The 18,481-nt window shown below is 42.1% G+C and overlaps 1 protein-coding gene across 1 annotated transcript in view; it reads right to left on the bottom strand.

The window, feature by feature from the left end:
- The window catches only part of pcsk2 (proprotein convertase subtilisin/kexin type 2), a 30,342-nt gene extending 12,463 nt beyond the window's left edge, over window positions 1-17,879 (bottom strand). The window contains exons 1-8 of the mRNA XM_071922030.2: window positions 17,635-17,879; window positions 15,445-15,549; window positions 9,685-9,798; window positions 9,054-9,162; window positions 8,626-8,663; window positions 4,081-4,157; window positions 2,658-2,746; window positions 1,786-1,961 (exon numbers count right to left, since the gene is read on the bottom strand). Of these exons, the coding sequence (XP_071778131.1) occupies window positions 1,786-1,961; window positions 2,658-2,746; window positions 4,081-4,157; window positions 8,626-8,663; window positions 9,054-9,162; window positions 9,685-9,798; window positions 15,445-15,549; window positions 17,635-17,820 (894 nt within the window). The 5' untranslated portion in view covers window positions 17,821-17,879. The remainder of the gene's footprint in view (window positions 1-1,785; window positions 1,962-2,657; window positions 2,747-4,080; window positions 4,158-8,625; window positions 8,664-9,053; window positions 9,163-9,684; window positions 9,799-15,444; window positions 15,550-17,634) is intronic.
- Between the last annotated feature and the right edge of the window lie 602 nt (window positions 17,880-18,481).

Below are 18,481 nucleotides of genomic sequence, written 5' to 3'. Positions count from 1 at the left end.
TTAAATTTGTCACCAGAATAACTGAACAACTGCATGATTGAGGACAGCTGTTTGATGTGGGCTTGAGACTTTAACTGGTAAGGGCTATACAAGCGTGCAACTAGTTGTAGATTGCATGGAAATTAATTTACAAGGAACCTGACAGTTTCAAGTGAGCAGCTAGGTTTAAAGCAACGTGATGTGAGTTTCAAATTTGTTTCTTCCCGTTATCACATTCTTATCAAACCAAATCAGGTCTATCTATCTATCTATCTATCTATCTATCTATCTATCTATCTATCTATCTATCTATCTATCTACCTATCTATCTTCATTTAAAAAAAATAAATAAATGACCCCACATGGGATTTGATATCATGGACAACATATTTCTAAAGCTATGTACAAACAATCTGCAGTAATTCACCTACACCATCCAGGCAAATCAACAAGCTTTTATTACAAAACATATTTATTCCAAAATAGTCGATATTAAACAAAGGTGTCCATATCTTAACACTGCAGCCACCTTAACTTGGACCACAAGCGCTTGCTGTTGCGCATAGTCTTGACACTGTCAGGTTTCTTACTTTCCATGCAATCTACAACTAGTTGCATGCTTGTATAGCCCTTAATGCTAATAGGGTGTCATGAAAAATAAAGCAACCAACTCTGGCTCAACATAGAGAGAGGCTCCTCTTCAACAAACGCTGCACCTGTTTCTACAAAAGCCCTGCTGTTTCCCCGTGGAACAAAGGGTGAAGTGGAGGAGGAGTGGCATGTCTTTCTCTACACCGTGCTTATTCATGTCTCTCTATTTAAATTGCAAAGAGACGTTTGAGAACCGTTGAGCTCACCTGTGAGCTCGAGGCCTTCTGTCTTCCATTTTGTCTGCCGCGCTCTGAGAGCATACTGTGTGATTTTTTTTTCCATTATCCACGGCAATTTGCAAAACCATACTGTCACGCTCAAGATGCTAACTCGTTTAGACTGAAGTGATCGAGACTGGGGTTGGGGGATGACAAGTCCTCTGAAGTGCTGACAAAACATACATTCCTCCTGAATTGAAAATGTCTAATTGTCTAATTTTCCTGTTCTTGTACAGCGTGCATCCTGTGCAGCCTACACATTAGCTTATATAAGTGGTCATTAGAACCTAAGAGGCCGAGTGCAGAATGGCTGCTTGATTAGTTGTGTTTATATGATCAGGGATTACAGTCAATTTTGCTCAGCTACCCAGGGTCATCTCAGAGCACAAGCAACCCACACCTGCCTGCACGGCGCATGATGATTAAACAAACAGTCAGTGGCAGTGGCACTGTCAGCATGCTAACTCTGTGTGTGTGTGTGTGTGTGTGTGTGTGTGTGTGCATAGTGTGTAGTGAGATCATCCTTAAACCACAGGGCCCACGTTCAAGCCCCCACTGGCAGCCCTCGCAAGCTTTCGCCCCGCTGAGGTGTCCGTGAGCAAAACACAGAATCTCTACCAGCTCCAGAAACAGTGGACCTGCACTCTGACCTCCATGTGGAAGGCAGGCAAGCAACAAGAGAATGTTCTTATGGGGATCAATTAAGATTAACATATTAGGGATGCCACGACTGAAGGGCTGCAGATTTAATTATTTTTGGAGTGGTGGCCTCTAAATTGGCCGATCATAAAATCAGTGTCCACGCCAAAAAAGACATCCCTACATCTTTGCATCGTTATGAGTGTGCATTTATGTTTGACGCACACCTTATTTTTGGCTCACCAACATTTGCCATAATTTTCTTTCCTTCATCACAGTAGGTCTGATAGCCACTTACCTTGTTGACTCCATCAGCCATAGCCTGAAGCGTGAGCTCTCGGGGTCCATCCACTGTCTTGCCGTCATCGGTGGGACCCCAGCTGGCGCTGTAGATGTCAATAACCTGGGGCATGTGGCTGATGGATGATGCCTCGATGATGTCAGTCATGAAGGGTTGATCCAGCATCCTGATACCTGAAGGAGAAACAAGTAAGGTAAGACTGTCCATCAATGTCCATGTGAATCACCCTTTGCTATTCATGTTGCTAGTCTTGGTTTTTCTTTTGCTATGTGCTCGTACTGCAGCTGGAGCACCGTGCAGTTTAGGTGACTATAAATGAGCAATTTATAAAATCTTATCAGCTGCTTATGTTTACAATATCTACAGCGATGATCCGAAATACAATACAACATGTTCACAGCATCAAAATCCCTAACAATGGCAAGAAAGTAATGTCAGCCTGCTAGGAGCACACAAATCAAGCAGTCAATAGTTATTTTCTTATTTCTACTGTGTTTCTCCCGGAGCAAATTTCAAGAAAAATCAATATGGAGCGGAAACCTAGAGCTGTCTGGATTGATGGTGTTGTCATGTTGCTATGTGGACTCTAACTGACCTTTGCTATTTGCAGTAATTCTATGACACAGTAAAGGTATACCATTTGAGTGTGCTTCCATACCAAACTATGCAGTGCCTATATTTTATGCATGATATATATTTCCTCTACAGTACATTCCCCCTTCCAGCAGAGAGCGAGCTATATTTTAAATGATGGCCAGGTCCTTTCACAGTACTATCAGCAGAATTGTTATTTGCTAACATCGCTGTATGCTGATTGCAATCAGGTTTTCCTCTCACTGTCCAAACTGCAGTGTTGATGTGACACACACCTGCCACCTTGGAGTTGTAGGCAACTCCCACACCACAGATGTTGTTGTTGGCTGCTGCAGAAACCTCTCCAGCACATCTTGTGCCATGACTGATGATAGAAAGAAACAGACAATGTTTATAGAATTAACATGATTTTACAATGGATATAATATATATTGGGTTAAATGTCAGATCAGATTTCCCAGATTAGATGATGATTTTGTTGACTTTGTGTCCGACTAGAATGAGGAAATTGCTTATTGAAGAGGTGTAGCATTTTGCACGGCCAGAAATCAATGAACATTAGCGTAAAGAATCTGTAACTGTGTGATCTGAATAATATTATTAATATTAGGTGAGGCAGAGGCTACAAGTTGTGTCTACATGGGGAAAATGGGAAAATGTACTTACCTGTTTTGTAATAGAATTATTCTCAATGGTGTAGTTGATATTTGAAGATGCGACATTTGTCTCAATTTGATTGAACATGTTTGTACATATCAGTGTTTTGTGTGCACCACGTGGTGTGTGTCTATGTATCTATCCCTGTGCTCCCCACAGGGCCACTGCAGAGAGTCAACCGCTTTCTCCCAGCATGCTTTGCCAGACAGGCAGCTATTTATAACAACCAGCTGATTAGCTAGTGAGTCGTGCACGGCAGTCAGCAACAGCTACACTACCAAACCCACACACTACCTCTCGCTCCTATACACACATACATGTATTTGAGCAGATGGAAGCATGGTGGAGGAGTGCGTAGAGAGGGGGAGCAAGGTGAGAAAGGATAGATTTCTCCCCGTTTAATTGTCTTGTCCTTGACGTGTTCTGCAGTGGCAGTGGATCATGCAGTGCGATGGCGAGATGGGAGGGAGATAAGGTGCTATCAGACAGAAGGTCGGCGCTGTGAACACTGCGACCCTGAGAAGCCTCGACTGATGTCTGTCTGGATCTGAGTCTTTGTCAGCAGCCCCGCTTTCTTTATCCCCCTTATATCTTCCAACTGAACAGGTAAAAATAGGCATTATGTTTTGTATTGTGCTGTGTTGGACAATAGCTCTGTTTATACTGCAGCACTGCTTAAAGGCCGCAGATATGACTTAATGGAGCTACGTGGAAAGAAAATCAATAGAGGAGAGCTGCCAGACCCCTGAGAGAGCCAAAGAGCACCCTACACACACACTCACACACACACACACACATACACACACGCGCGCGCACCTACACACATACACGCACATACTGTATATATACGGTATATGTAGACATAAACATACACACATGCATGCACACTTATATCAGCTCTACACACAAAACAACAAAACAACATCAGCCTGCATTGCTTACACACAATGAATAGAAACAATGGAGGTTTTATTGTTAACCCTGTAGCAGCTCCACAGCAGAGCAGCTGGGAACAGGTTCGGCTGTCTGGCTGATCTTTACCTGTTGAACCAGTCGTCCGTGTAGCGCGGGAAGGGGAACGGGTCGTTGCTGCTGAAGTCGTAGCTGGCATCGGCATTCTGAAAGGACCAAACGGATGGATTCATAATAACACAACACAGAGGCGCAAAAGCAGGAGAGGAGAGGAGAGGAGAGAAAAACAAAGGAAGGCAGAGATGTAGTTCTGACAGAGAGCAGTGGAAGCTTTTCTTAGTGGAGCGCTGACCTTATCACAGCCGCCTGTCACCTGGAATACTTTGGGGTTTTACTCAGGCGGTTATTTCTTTCTATTTCTCCAAAACCATTTTTCCGATTTTACATATGGCTTCCTAATATGAACTACTAATGCACATCTGAATATATACAAACATGCACATTGATCTGAACATGGTACTATGCACCTTGGCGCAATACCTGTCTATGAATCTAAGCAGTGGCAATACTGGGATAATGTGTGGTCACAGCAGGGATTTCAGGCTGAGAAAAAGATGCCTCGATCACTCCCGGCATTTAATTCCACGTGGCTAAAAGTAATAACATCGGAATGAACAGCAGCGGAAAAGCAGGAGAAAACAGATGCGGGAGACACACATCTGTCATCAATCCAGGCAACATACTGTAATTACCAGAGTAGCCTGGGCTGGAGGAGAGAAGCACACGCAAACATAAACGCACACACACACACACACACACAACAGATCCAACAGAAATCTTTGGAAAAGTCACACTTGTTGCTCCTTTTATAACACTTTTCCTAAACCGTCACTCAGTTCAGCGCTGACGGCTGTAATCTTTCTATGCCACTCCTCTCTCTCTCTCTCTCTCTCCTTCTGTCTCTCTCCGTCTCTCTCTTGTTTACCCATCGCTCCTTTGCCTGTCAATCATTTTTGGAGTGCTATTTATTTTGCTCTGTGTACCCAGTCACAGGTGCGTTGCGTGGTCATGTCTGCGGCGACACCACAGCCGTGCTCATTAGCCATAGAACTGAACACTTTAGATCAATCACGGAGGCTGTTGCCAAGCTTGGGGCTGACAGCTGTGCTGGCTGGCATTTAGAAGAGATGACTCAGTCAGGGACAAAGACAGAAGCCAAACAGCAATAGCTGCTGGCCCAATGGAGAAACTCCCTAATTATCACGATGTGGAGCAGGTAACCAGAGGAAAGTAGAAATGCTCAGAGCGACTGGGGTTTGCGTGATGAAGTGGCTGAGGAGTTAGGTTCATACCTCTGTGATTGTTTAAGGAGAGAATGTGTTGATAGAGAGTTACGGGCTAAATGGGTTGCTGCCGTCTAGGCTCTCTCTCTCTCTCTCTCTCTCTCTCTATTACTCGCTCTCTCTCTGTCTTTGTTTCTCTGTTTGAGTTAGGTATCAAAGAGTACAAAACTAAAAATTGTAAACAGGTGACATAACACCCGTGGCATGACAGTGGTTAAACTGTCATCATAGGTAAAATGCGAAAAGCAAGCTTAGTCTAAGAATTGGCTTGAGAATCTTATTATCTCAGCGGAGCACCTGTGATGCGAGAACACGCCGTGCTCAACTGCTTTTTTTACCATTAAATGGGGTGAAAACTGCTGCGACCTGGTAACTAATAACACGGGGGCATGCCCATGAATCACTTGCTGTGTTTCTGAAGCTCATCTCGTCTTCTGCTATCAATCAGGCTCTGTTCATCCTCTGGTTTTCTGTGAACAACCAGGGTCAGAATAATGGATTCTGTCCAGCCTCAATCACCTTAACCCTTTCCCAACTACTCTTCCCTCTTCACTGTCCTCGGAGCAAATGGTACTTGAGAGAGCAATGACTCAATGTCGCCTTTCAAAGCTATAGGAGAGGCCATTCTGCCCCGTTCTTCTAGATTCACATCTGCCAGTATGGCAACAATTAGGCCAAAGAAGGTAAAATGATAAAGAACGCTGAAAAGGCAAATACATTCAGTCCATCCACCAGTGAAGCCTCTCATTTCCTCTAGGATTGTGGCTGTGTTTGAATATTTATTTATTACACTACCATATGTTCATAATGAAGGAGCCTCAGTGATGAATAACATGCAAGTATCACTTATAATATGCCAGCATGAAAGGGGCGACTGATTTCAATAGTCCATATGATCTGATTTCAATAACCTAATCTATAATCTAAGTGAGCTGCAATAGGATTTGTGTATAATGTGACCTTGCTTGAAAGTCTCTAGTATGATCATTCAAAGTAAAGGTATTGTATGACCTACAAAGAAAGTGCTGTGAGATTATAACTCAAGATCTAAGCCAACTGACGGGATTAAAGTGAAGAGAGATGCTGTATGTCCCCAGCTCCTTTTTAAAAATGGATGTGATCACCATTTTGAGCCCGCCATTTGCGTCATAGGGTGTGCTGAGCGCCTAACAATATAAATCTGTGAATCTCTTTAACACATTTTATAGACGCTCACAATCGCTCTCTCTCTCTCTCTCTCTCTCTCACTCTTTCTCTCGCACACATTCAAACAAAAGGACATGTGCGGTGCACGCACACATATGAAATGAACTTCGTGGTAACGTGACATCACAACACGTTGTCATGGTAACTTCCCATAGAGTACAGACGGAGAGTAATACTTGCGACAACATAATCCTCATAAGGGACACAAAAACCAATGACACCCCTCAGCGCCCTGCACACCATTCCCTTAGAGACAGAAAAAGAGACATAAAGTCTTGCATTGGTCGACGTCTCCGCTGATTATATAAGAATCCATCCACATTTTTCCTCCTTTTCCTTCATATCAGTGACACACGCCAACCGCACCCTCTAGCCGTTAAATACCGTGATCTGTTACAAGTCTAGAATAAACAATATATCTGCTATTACATCTCTAAGTGGTAAACTATAATACTAGCAATCTGCACTGACATATTTCTTTATCCAAACCATTTAAAGTACTGTGACTATTGGTATTTGCAGTGAGATCTGGCATGAAATTGAACTACCAAGTTAGAAATTTCTCATCTCAGGACACACGCAATCTCCAAAATAATTCACCATACTAAAATGCATCTTATGAGCTGTTACAGTACGAGCATCACAGCAAATGGGAAACCTCGAACAATAAGAGGCTCACAATGCAACGCCCCCACATATACAAGCAATTGATAGTGGCTGATTGCAGTGTTCCAAGATAATTGAAAGAAATATATCATAAACGGCCTCCACCTTGACAAGGAAGTGAAGGTGAGAAAGTACGCACACACACACCCACACACACAATTTAAACCTAACTGAATGATGTGATGAACCCCCTGTGCCATATTAAGCATTCAATTTTTTTAATGTTTTTATTCAAATGATAGTGGGAGGTCTTTGTGGGACTGCAAAAGACCATGACGACGGTAACAGAATAGGATTACACACACAGAGAGACACTCTCTCTCTCTCTCTCACACACACACACACACACACACACACACACTTTAGATCTGTGCACAGCATGATCCATCAGTCCGGTGGAGCATGCTCCTGCATCACCCCAGCTGAGGCTGAGTGTTATTTTTGGGCTAAGGCTCATCTCTGTTCACAGGCAAGAAGCATGCAAGGCCTAGGCAAACATATTGGCAAGTACACACATACACACACACACACACACACACACACACAAATACACACACACTTATGCAAGCTGCATGAAAAAGGACCACATAGTGTGCATGACCTAAGGCAGAAAAGCAAAATAGAAAGCGCACGGCATCAGGACTATCTCTTTATTATCTCTTAAACAAAATTGTAACAATATTTAGTATACATACTATTGGTGCTTCTTAATCTACACATATGAAAATTCTAGTTAAAAAGGAAGGCAACATGAGCATCATTTTCGATGTTTTGATCCCACCGCAACACTGTAACTCACCCTTTCACAAAAGCTTTACCTCAGTTTCTTTGGGAGCAGGTTTGCATTTTGACTTGCAATAAAGAACACAACACCTTCCAGTTACTGGCAACCCACTGCAAACACATCTCTCCAAGACTCAGAGCTGCCATAACATGAGTCACGCCTCTAGCTGACACTCAAAACACAAGGCATAAGGTCATAAGTTTGCAGTCCAGCAACACCAAAGGAAGCAAACAAACAAAAAAAAATACTGGCTGTCAAAAACTTTATAGTCAAATCAAACTAAGTCTTCTATATTTCCTTGTTCCATTTAGCAATCCTCCCTGTCCTTTAAGGTTTTATCAGTATTCTGGAGATAGAGCTTCACATTATGCAGCGCCAACTACCCTGGCATTATCTCTGCTTGTGACAGATCGGCCTGCCATTGTGCCTGCCACGGCGCAGTGTGCATTAACATTAAACAGCTTGGCTGGCCGTCTGCCTGTCTCTGCGTCCTCCAGGAATACAAGGAGACTCGGCAGCCATGAAGGCAACTTGGAATACACCTGCCATTACCAGTGGCACGCCACATGAAACCTATGAAATCCACCACCTGAACCCCTGCTTCCAATATTAACACCAGTAAAAGAAATTCTAGGAGAGAGTGTAAATATATAATGATAAAAATGGAATACTCACGTAATTTGATGCCAGATCCGGATGTAGATAGTCAATGCCTGAAATGTGATTTTGACATGAATCAGTTTGGGGAATAAAATCGTTGGCATCAATGTAAAATAAATACTTGCTGTGACAAAGCATTAATTGATAGAAATGCAATAGCTATCAAAGTCTAATTTTAATTAGTCACAAGTGTCTACGTAGCTTTTGCAAATTTTGGTCCTTTTAATGCATCACAATCTGATGTAGTGACTAATCACCTTAATCAGTGAATGACAAATCACTCCAAGCCAATTGTATCCAACACATGCTGCGTATCAGTGGTCAACAAACTTATTCTGGAGACCTTAAAGCAATTGTTCTTTCTTATATTTATTGTATTATACTCATTGTAACTGCAAATTAAACTAGCATGATGGATATATGCAGATTCACTGTATACCCACCATCGTCCATGATTGCGATGGTAACTCCTTTGCCCGTGTAGCCCAGTTCCCAAGCCTCAGCCACATTAAGGTCCAGCCCAGGGGTCCCGTCCGCCTGGCCTGTGTTTATCTAATCAGTCAGACAATATGGAGAACAGCCGTGACACATGGCACCCAGGTGAGCCACCATTAGAGAAACAGTCAACATGGAGGGTGTGTGTGTGTGTGTGTGTGTGTGTACGTGGATGTGTGTGTGTGTGTGGGGGGGGAAGGGGGTGCTATGAATAAGGATTGGTGGGGGTGGGAGAGAGGAGGTGAGGAGAAGGGGAAGTAAATGTCAATGATATAGCACTTTGCTGCATCTCCGCTGCACAGCGCTTAATCTGACGGGCCAAATGAATGGCAAGCTTGCCACGGCATAAAAGTCACGCTTGCCAGTTGGGGTAAACAAGAGGGGCGGAAGCTAGCTGGCATGGATGTAACAATGAGATGACGTGGACGGTATTGGCTGGGCTAATTAAAGAAAGAATAACAAGGTTGATTCAGGAACTAGTGGTGAATATGCCTGGCCTCGGAGTAATTAAGGCAGAAGAATGTGGGCTGGTGCTAAAGGTCAGGCGGCATGCAGACGGCTGCTTGGCTGATTACTCACCAGATACCACTGTTTGGTGAATAGGGGGTCACTCATGTTGACTTCAATATCATTGATATTTCTGTAGCCTCGTTTCTGACGGCTAAAGCCCTCTTGTTCAAAGACATTCTTCACCTGGGGGAGGAAGCATATAAATATTTGATCAAATACCAGGTCGTGCCATGAGCAGTTTAATGTCACCAAATGATCTCTCTAAACATATTACTAAAGGGCTGTTGCTCTACACAGGGCCAAAATAAACTCAGTTCCACAAGTAATGCTGGAACACATCACTAAAAATAGAATATCTTTTGATAGGTTAGATGTAGGAGTGTGCTGCTCTGTGCGTGGAAAATCAGTAACCCCAGCTCTGCTGTACTGTACCATTAAAGGAATAGTTCACGCAAAAATGAATCCTATCAGTCGAAACACCAGTGAAGTTTGTATGTCCACATAACACACAGCGAGTTAGCTAACGCAGCTCCATGTCAGCCTTCTCCAAAACAAGTGGCCGGGAACTGGTTCTTTATTGTCCCAAAAAGGGCAAAAAACGACCATAAAATTACTTGAAACAGCTCGTGCAGCATAATCCAATTGTTCTGAGGCCAAACGATTGCAAAAGTCCAATATTTACTTCTTTATCTCCTAGATCTTACTCACTGACAAGGATTTGTTCTACAATGCACCAACAGTCACCCTACAGTAGCAAGCAGATGCTGCCTTCAAATGCTGTCGGAAATATTGTAATTACGGGTACAACGCTTGAACGACCCAATAAAGTGGTAAATACAAATGGGAAAGTCGAATTTTACATGATACCCACAATGCCAAGATGTGACATTCTCAGCCTTTGTTTAACTTTTAGGTGTCATGCATACACAATACCTTTTAGCCAATAAACATATTAAAATTGCAGCACAAAGTAGCTCTGTGGCACTTGGTTTCTAAAATAGTCACCAAAAAAAGATACTTTTGTTTCAAGGTCCATTTTCGGAAGTAGGAGCACTTGAAGGCAGCAAGACCCTTCTGCCACTGATCACTGTAGGGCAACTGGAGCTTTGTAAGTGGGGATAATCTAGGAGATAATGAGGTAAATATTAGACTTTTGGACCCACAGTGCAATCATTTGACTACAAAACATTTATGCTGCACAAGCTGTTTGGAGTAATTTCCTGGTCATTTTTTGCCCTTTATGGAACTCTACAGAACCAGCTGCCGGCCACTGCAGCTGTTTTGGAGAAGGCTGACATGGAGCTGTGCTAGCTAACTCGCTGTGTGTTAATGTGGACATACCAACTTCACCGGTGTTTCAACTGACATGCGGGTGAGTAGGTAATGAGTGTATTTTCATTTTGGGGTGGACTATTCCTTTAAGGGAGAACATCGTATAAATCAAGGGAGCTATTCTCTTCCTCCCAATCAGGAGGGCTGCAGCTGGAGCCAAGGCCCCCCACTCCCACCTCACCTGCCACACAAGAGATGGAGCTTTTTTTCCCCCCAGTACAGGCTTCCATTCCAGACAAAAAGCCTCCGCAATTACAATCACAAATTTCCTTGTGTTTCTTTGTATTATCAAACAGACATAGAGGACGATGAAAGCCAAAGAACAGCTGTGATTTAGAGGGAAAAAAGGCTTATTGACAGCTGCCATAATAGCTCCAAAACTAGAGGATAACATAAGACAGAGAACATAGATAGGGATAAATGTCTTAGATGGCATTTTTTTACAATGATACTGTATTTCCACATATGTAGCATCTGGCATCACACTCAAGAATTCACTCAACAACTCCAAAAATCAAATCCCAATTCATACAAGGTAACAAACGTTTCACTGAATCTAATCAAAGAAACACTTTCACACCTTTAGAAACACTGGGCAGGTTGAGGAGGTTAAGGAAGGGAGAGGCATCTAATATGCATTAGAGTAATAGCTAAAACAAGTGTTTTATTTTCTCTTTAGCAAAAGATCATTAATAATTTTCAGCCCGGAGTGAACCTCTCGATCTGAAATTTATTACGAAGAAAGCACTGTGCTCTGCTTGTCACCGACTCAAGGACAATGAAGTTTAATTTGAAGGTTTAGATCTCCTTGTGTGTGTGTGTGTGTTGGAAAGACCAGAAAATATGGTTTTACATAACATCATGGTAAGTTAAAGTTCGATACTTTATTGCCATTTCAATTTGGTTGATTGGGATTTGCTTTGGCAAGCTCACTTAAAACAGACAGAGAGGGAATGGTTAAAAATGAACCAACCAATACAAATTAATCCTAAATTTGTGAAATCCCTTCTGTGAAGGCCTTATCGGAATTATGATAAATTGTAGCCATTTTCTTGACTTCTACATTTGTATCCAAATGAATCACACTTGGTGATGCCAATAATAGAAGAATAATTTAAACATCTTGTTCAAAGTTTCAAAGTTACATTTTGAAATTTGGTTTCTATTGCCAAATATTCTTCCCGCGCTCACCCATAGCAAATTTATTCAAGTGAGACTGAGAGACACAGGCTCTGTCCAATGTGTTTACCACCACAGATAAGAGAGCAGCACTTAAGACGGCCTTTTAAATGGCCAAAGCCTATTCATCCACATCCTTCTTTCACAGCGTAAGTGCAGCAATCGGAAAGCATAAATCAACACATCAGTAAATCCTTCCAAAGACAAAAGGCAAAATAAAATCATTGTATTTTTTTTGCTTATTTACCTTCTGCCTTGGAAAATTTTAAAATGGTGAAGCAAATTTTTCATTTACCTTTTTTCAATCTCTTGTACACCTGTCAAATCTGCCTGTTTCTACTTCTGTCGTCTCATTTTTAGCTTCACATTTGCAGAGCATCTACAAACACTTTCTTTATTGTCCCTGCATTTCCCTCCCTCTGTCTGTCCATCATCAATTTCTTCCATCACACGGCAGGGTAGCTGGTGTTTCCCTTGAGACAGGCCTTGACCCAGCTTGTCACGCCGCCCACTCACATCATCAAACAGAGTCCGTGCACCGCCACACTCTCTGCCTTTGCCCACTGCCTGCTCAGAACTCGCAACGCCTCAATTCACCTCAAATCAAAGAGCTGAGCCGCCTTTCTCCCTTCTCCTCATCCTAATTTCCCTTTTGTCTTTCTCAATCATGTGTCTTTCGGGGCTCAGCGATGCTGCTTATGTTGGACATGGATTCATTCAATTTTCTATCATCCACCTTTATTTTCCCACACCCAGTGCCTAGTATGTCCTAAATGGCTTATGAATGTAAGTGTCTCATACTTTTATGCAAAAAAATATTGACGTATGGATGGATGGATGGATGGATGGATGGATGGATGGATGGATACACACATGCATGCACACATGGATGAATGCATGGAAAGCATGGATGTGAAGATGGATGGAGTATAAAAGGATGTGCCATTCTGAAAAAAAGATGAGGGTGTTATAATGCGAGAGGACAAGAAAGGGCAGCAACATACAGCGAGCAGTCTTAAAGGCATGAAGAAGAGGCACAGAGAAAAGATAGAGTCAGAAGTAGGTCAGCATGCTCCACTAAGAGAGAGTCCTACAAACTAATGGGCTCCCAAGACTCTAACAAATACATCCAATAGACACTGCATTGAACATTGCTATGTGGGAACATTGTTTTGTTTTTTTGGTGTATTAACTGCATTGAGGCTATGAGTGTGCAACGACTCCTTCCAAATCAAAATGGACTCAACACACCACTTTAAAAAGGGTGTCATTCTTCTTTTACATATAACCTTCCCTTCATTTATTATTTCTCTTCATAGAAGTCCAGATGCAACAAAGTTGTTCATAATAATAATTAATAAAAAATAATAGTTTCCTTTTGACCAAACTGTGGTGTAAATGTGGCTCAGAAAATAAATGTATGGGGCGTCGTATGTCATCCCCCTCTCTCTCACAATCTTTCCTGTCTATCTCTACTTTGAATTGATTAAAGGCGAAAATGCCCAACAAATAATCTTTAAGAAAAAAGAAAATAAATGTATACTCTTTCCATAAAGGAGCGAAATGTCCGCACACTGTCACTATACCACCCGGACAAATGGGAGGGGGACACTTCAGAATGATAAACAGGCAACATTAAATCGGATAAGCTGACCTCATCCATTTCAGAGATCCACAGAAATCAATAACTGCAGTGTTGCATATGAGCATGTCAAGCATCTGATTAAAACCCAGTATCTGGAACGTAGACCTGCCCGTGTCCGTGCTGTCTCACTTCCATTAGCCGTATTAGCTCGGTGGAGTGGCTCACATTTATTTTCATTAGCACCTCTCACAACCACAATTACAGAGGTTAGTTCATTGTCTGCAGCAGGACCCCCGCTTTCCCCGCCTCCAACAGTGGACAGTACTAAACACACACTCAGCACACAGCCAAACAGTTTTATTTTAGAGATGAGCTTGAAGACAGCACAGATCTCTCTGTTGTGTGCAGGCAGAGCAAAGTGTTTGATGATAAACAGACAAGAACATACAGTATGTATCCATTTTTAGATTTTTTTTTTTTAACTTTAAGCTCATCACTCATTTGTTCAAAAATACAAAAGATTGCATCTTTTGTATTTAGGTAGGTAAACAGCTTACAATAGCTTATAACTTAAAAATGTTTTTCCAAAATTAGTTTTACTTTCATGTCGGTTGTCATTTTGTAAGAGTAGGTATTACATTTTTCAAATGACAATGCAAATACAAATACTACTACTACTACTACTATTACTACTACTACTACTACTAATAATAATAATAATAATAATAATAATAATAATAAATCAAAAATACAAAATAAAAAAAAACAAGTCAATAAAAATGTGTTTTAAGAAGTGATTTAAAAGAAGATACTGAATTAGTTAACCTTTAGCAGGACTAGAGGGAGTTGCAGCAGTCTAAACAAGATGAGATAAAATCAGGGACGACCTTCTCTAATCTATATATCTGTATATATATTAGATTCTAGAATATATAAATTCTAGAAAGCAAGACTGCACTACTCTCTTTACCAAATAAACTAGGTGAATGTGTTACAATGAGATCCATGTTTACAGAACATGCTCCACTGACATTTACATATTGCTGGTGCACAACTGCAAAGAAATGACTCGCCTTTGATTTCCTGAACAGTATTCATTGTATCATTGGTATGTGAGTAGATTTTAGTGTAAAATATGCATGGATTGCATATATATTTTTGATACCTATTGGTCTTTTCAGCTTGTGTTCTACATATCAACCACAACTCATTAAAATGGCCAATTGACACACGCTCATTCAGTTTTCAGCATTATTCAGCATTAAGTCTCTGAAAGAATTAATTATAACTTTTTGTTTGATGGACGAAGACAGCACATCTTTATCACTATGGGGTTTGATGGAATGATTTCCTGCTGCTAAGTGCTGATACCACTGAAATTAATCACAACCATTCCTAATGAATGCTGTAATCATAAGTGATTCATTGCAGACCAATGCTCCTGACATCAACTTTGCACAGCAGAAAATGTAAACAGTTACAATACTGTATATTGTAGTATAGTGTAATTAAAAATTACATAGACATACAGTAATATGAGCACAATGCAATAATATAACGATGCAATAATCCTCTTTCTTCAAAGTAATATATGTAGACACCAGCCTCAAACAAACCATTGTCATGCAAAGGAAAGGGAAGCCATGACAGCAGCAGTGGTCAGGAAAGACACAGTGTGCGTTTCCCTGTGTGTATCTATCCGTGTGTGTGTGTGTGCATGCATGTATGCTTACCCTGCTGTCTTTTTGGAGGCGCTGCCTGTGGCGGGCGCTGCGTTTGCTCCGCCTCTTTGAGGTGTCCTGGGGATAGAAGTGAAAAAGCCCCTCTCCAAAAGGAAGCTGGGAAAATAAAGAGAGAGAGAGAGAAGGAGAGAAGGAGCAGGGACAGGAGGAGAGAGATTAAAATTACACAATAACACAGAGGCAACAAGCACAGAGGGTGTGCGGCAGAGAGACAGAAAGTGTGTGAATGGCAAATCAGAATAGATAATAAATGGAAGAGAAGGAAACAAGGTCATCATTCAGGTAGCAAGGGTACCAATCCCTTTGCTCTAGTGTGGGATCTATTTTAAGGCAGTGGAGTGCAGTGCTGGAATCAACCATAATAAATCACAAGGGCAGGGAAATGAGATGCATCATCCACAGCTTTCCCCGAGGCGCTGTGCACAGATTAAAGACCCCCTTATGCTTTAGTAACACTCAGGCTACAGGTCAATCCTCAAAATAAATGCTTTCAGATTTTGCTGTCAGATATAATGTGAAAATGAAATTCTTATGGAAGGATTGGGGATTATTCTTATCTTCCACTTCTCTATAATTCTATTGTTATCCCCAGAAAGTGCAGTTGCGGTTCATGTGTGACGCAAAGAGCAACAAAGCTAAGAAAAATGCTGCCAAAATACTGGGCTTCCACTGAATGCTCTTTTTGGCATTAAGGATTTGTCTAATATTGGCTGATTGCAGATCTCTCTCTCTCTCTCCTTTCTCTCTTTTGTCTTTCTTTGTGCACACATTTATATGTGTATGTGTGTGTATGTGTGTGTGTGAGTGTGTGTACCAGTATTGTGTCCTGGTCTAGTTAATTAAGCAACAATAGCAGATAATTCAAACGGCACAGACATTGTTTAATGATGCATATCCCATTAAGACAAATATAGCTGCCGATTACATAACCTGGCAGGCAGGGGAGCAGTGGATGGGGGGACGATCTGGTGCCTACAAGAAAAGGAACTAGCAATCAGAGACTTGGTGATGCTACACCAGTGAAGCCAATGATGCTGATATCCATCCTCAAAACAAAACCACACACATATTATGATGAGTTGCAGAATGGAGCAGGATTTCTGATTGTGGAGGTGAAAATCCTCATTCATAACAGCACCAGCACCCCTCTGTTCGCTGCTACGCCTCACTGGCTAACGCTCCAGCCAATTTCACCCACACATTTATTTTGACATGTGACAAGGCACACACTGTCGGGGGATTATTTCCATGGCTCAGCCATAAATGGCTTGTTACATTTTTTGACATGGGGTGATGGGTGCTGCATTTATCAAGCTGTTTAATAAGATATATTGGCTTGGCTGAGTAAAATTCCATGTACTCAGACAAGGCCCTTATAGGCACGTAATGTATGTGTATATGCTGTGTGTGTGTGTGTGTGTGTGTGTGTGTGTGTGTGAGAGAGAGAGAGAGAGAGAGAGAGAGAGAAAAAGAGAGAGAAAGAGAATTTCATGTGAAAGGGTTACCCTTTAGAGAAAGAAGCGAATCTGAGTAAGCCAACAAATATAAGCAGATTCTCAGCATGTTTTGATGAAATTTAGCGAGTGAATGTGCACAGATAAAATCCATCATATTAAGGATGAGCTCACACTAGGCCTCCATGAGTGGAATCCCTTGGCACCTTGGTGATTACGCTGTTCATTCAAAAAGACACCTTTTACAGGATGACTCCAGGTTAATTTGATTCGGACCATCAAAGGACACTGAAATGGGAATGTCTCATGTGTTTCAAAATAGACCAATTTGGCCTGAACACAGTTAAGTCCCTAGGGGCCATAACCCTTCAGGCGGCATACCCACCAGGCCCTGCGCTTTAGTAGGGATGACGTCATTTTAACGAAGTCAAAGCAAAAGTGTAAATGTGAAGTCAAACCAAAAGGAAACCTGGAGGACCTGCTCAGTATGTAATTAGACCTGCTCTACTGGACTGGCTGTGTCGCTAAATACAGTAGACTATATGTAGCAGTGATAGGATAGTAGCTTTGTTTTTTTAGTAGTGGAGCCAAACCATTGATATTACATTTGAACATTTTGATATGCAACAATAAATCAGTCATGAACGGTTGGCTTTATCAAGAAAAAAACAAACCTATAGCTCATTGCTGACACGCATGCATCACAATTTTATCCGAGCATCCCTACCTTTCGGGCACTCTGGAACCCATGTTGTGCTGCAAGTTGGTGCGCTTCATCCTGTGCGCCTTCGTGCAACTGAACCAGCAGATGGTCTGTGAAGAGTCCTTCTTCTGCAGCCTGCGTCGCAAGAAGCAGCGCGTTGAGCAACACTATAAATCCCACGGCTGTCCCATGTCGGGGAGATCCGCGCATCGTGTCTGGCTTGTGTCAGCTCGCCCGTCTGCCTGCCCGTCGGAGTGAATTCAGTGTGCGGGATGCTCCTCGGTACAGATGGGAGGGAGGGAGGGAGGGAGGGGGGGGAGGCTCGAATCAAAGCTTTTGCGGACGCATCTCCTCGTCGTCAGCTGATGAGACCAGTGGAAGTTGCACCGTATTCACCGAGGTTTAGCTGCCGCTGCCGTGGTTCGAGTGGGGAGACTGTGTTATGGACCAAACCTGCATCCTCAGCTTTCCCTCTCTCCGCCTCCTCGTTTCATTTGTAATTCATTTACCTCCTTCGCTCGGGTATTTTCTCTGCGTGACGTTGTACCAATGGGCTCCGGCGGGTGTGTCCCGTTGTTTCCTCTCTCAGATGAGAAAGGGGACACTTTTCAGCACCCTGGAGAATTCCTCTAATCATCCTCAGGGTGGTTAGGCTTTTTTTTATTTATTATCAATATACGATGGCCTCACCTGAACGAAAAACGACTATAATATTCCTACAACATTTCAATAGGAGTTTACAGTGTCTGTACTCCATCGTGTGTTTATAGTGACCCTAGGGATATTCCTATAATATTTCTGTAACATTCCTATATTTGTGATATTTGTACAGCACCTTAAATTTACAGGATAACTATAGTTCTTTTTGGGG

The sequence above is a fragment of the Centroberyx gerrardi genome, chromosome 15 (assembly GCF_048128805.1).
Source record: "Centroberyx gerrardi isolate f3 chromosome 15, fCenGer3.hap1.cur.20231027, whole genome shotgun sequence".
Classification (NCBI taxonomy): domain Eukaryota; kingdom Metazoa; phylum Chordata; class Actinopteri; order Beryciformes; family Berycidae; genus Centroberyx; species Centroberyx gerrardi.
Note: the sequence above shows the minus strand (reverse complement) of the source record. Positions and strands in the feature narration are given on the sequence as shown.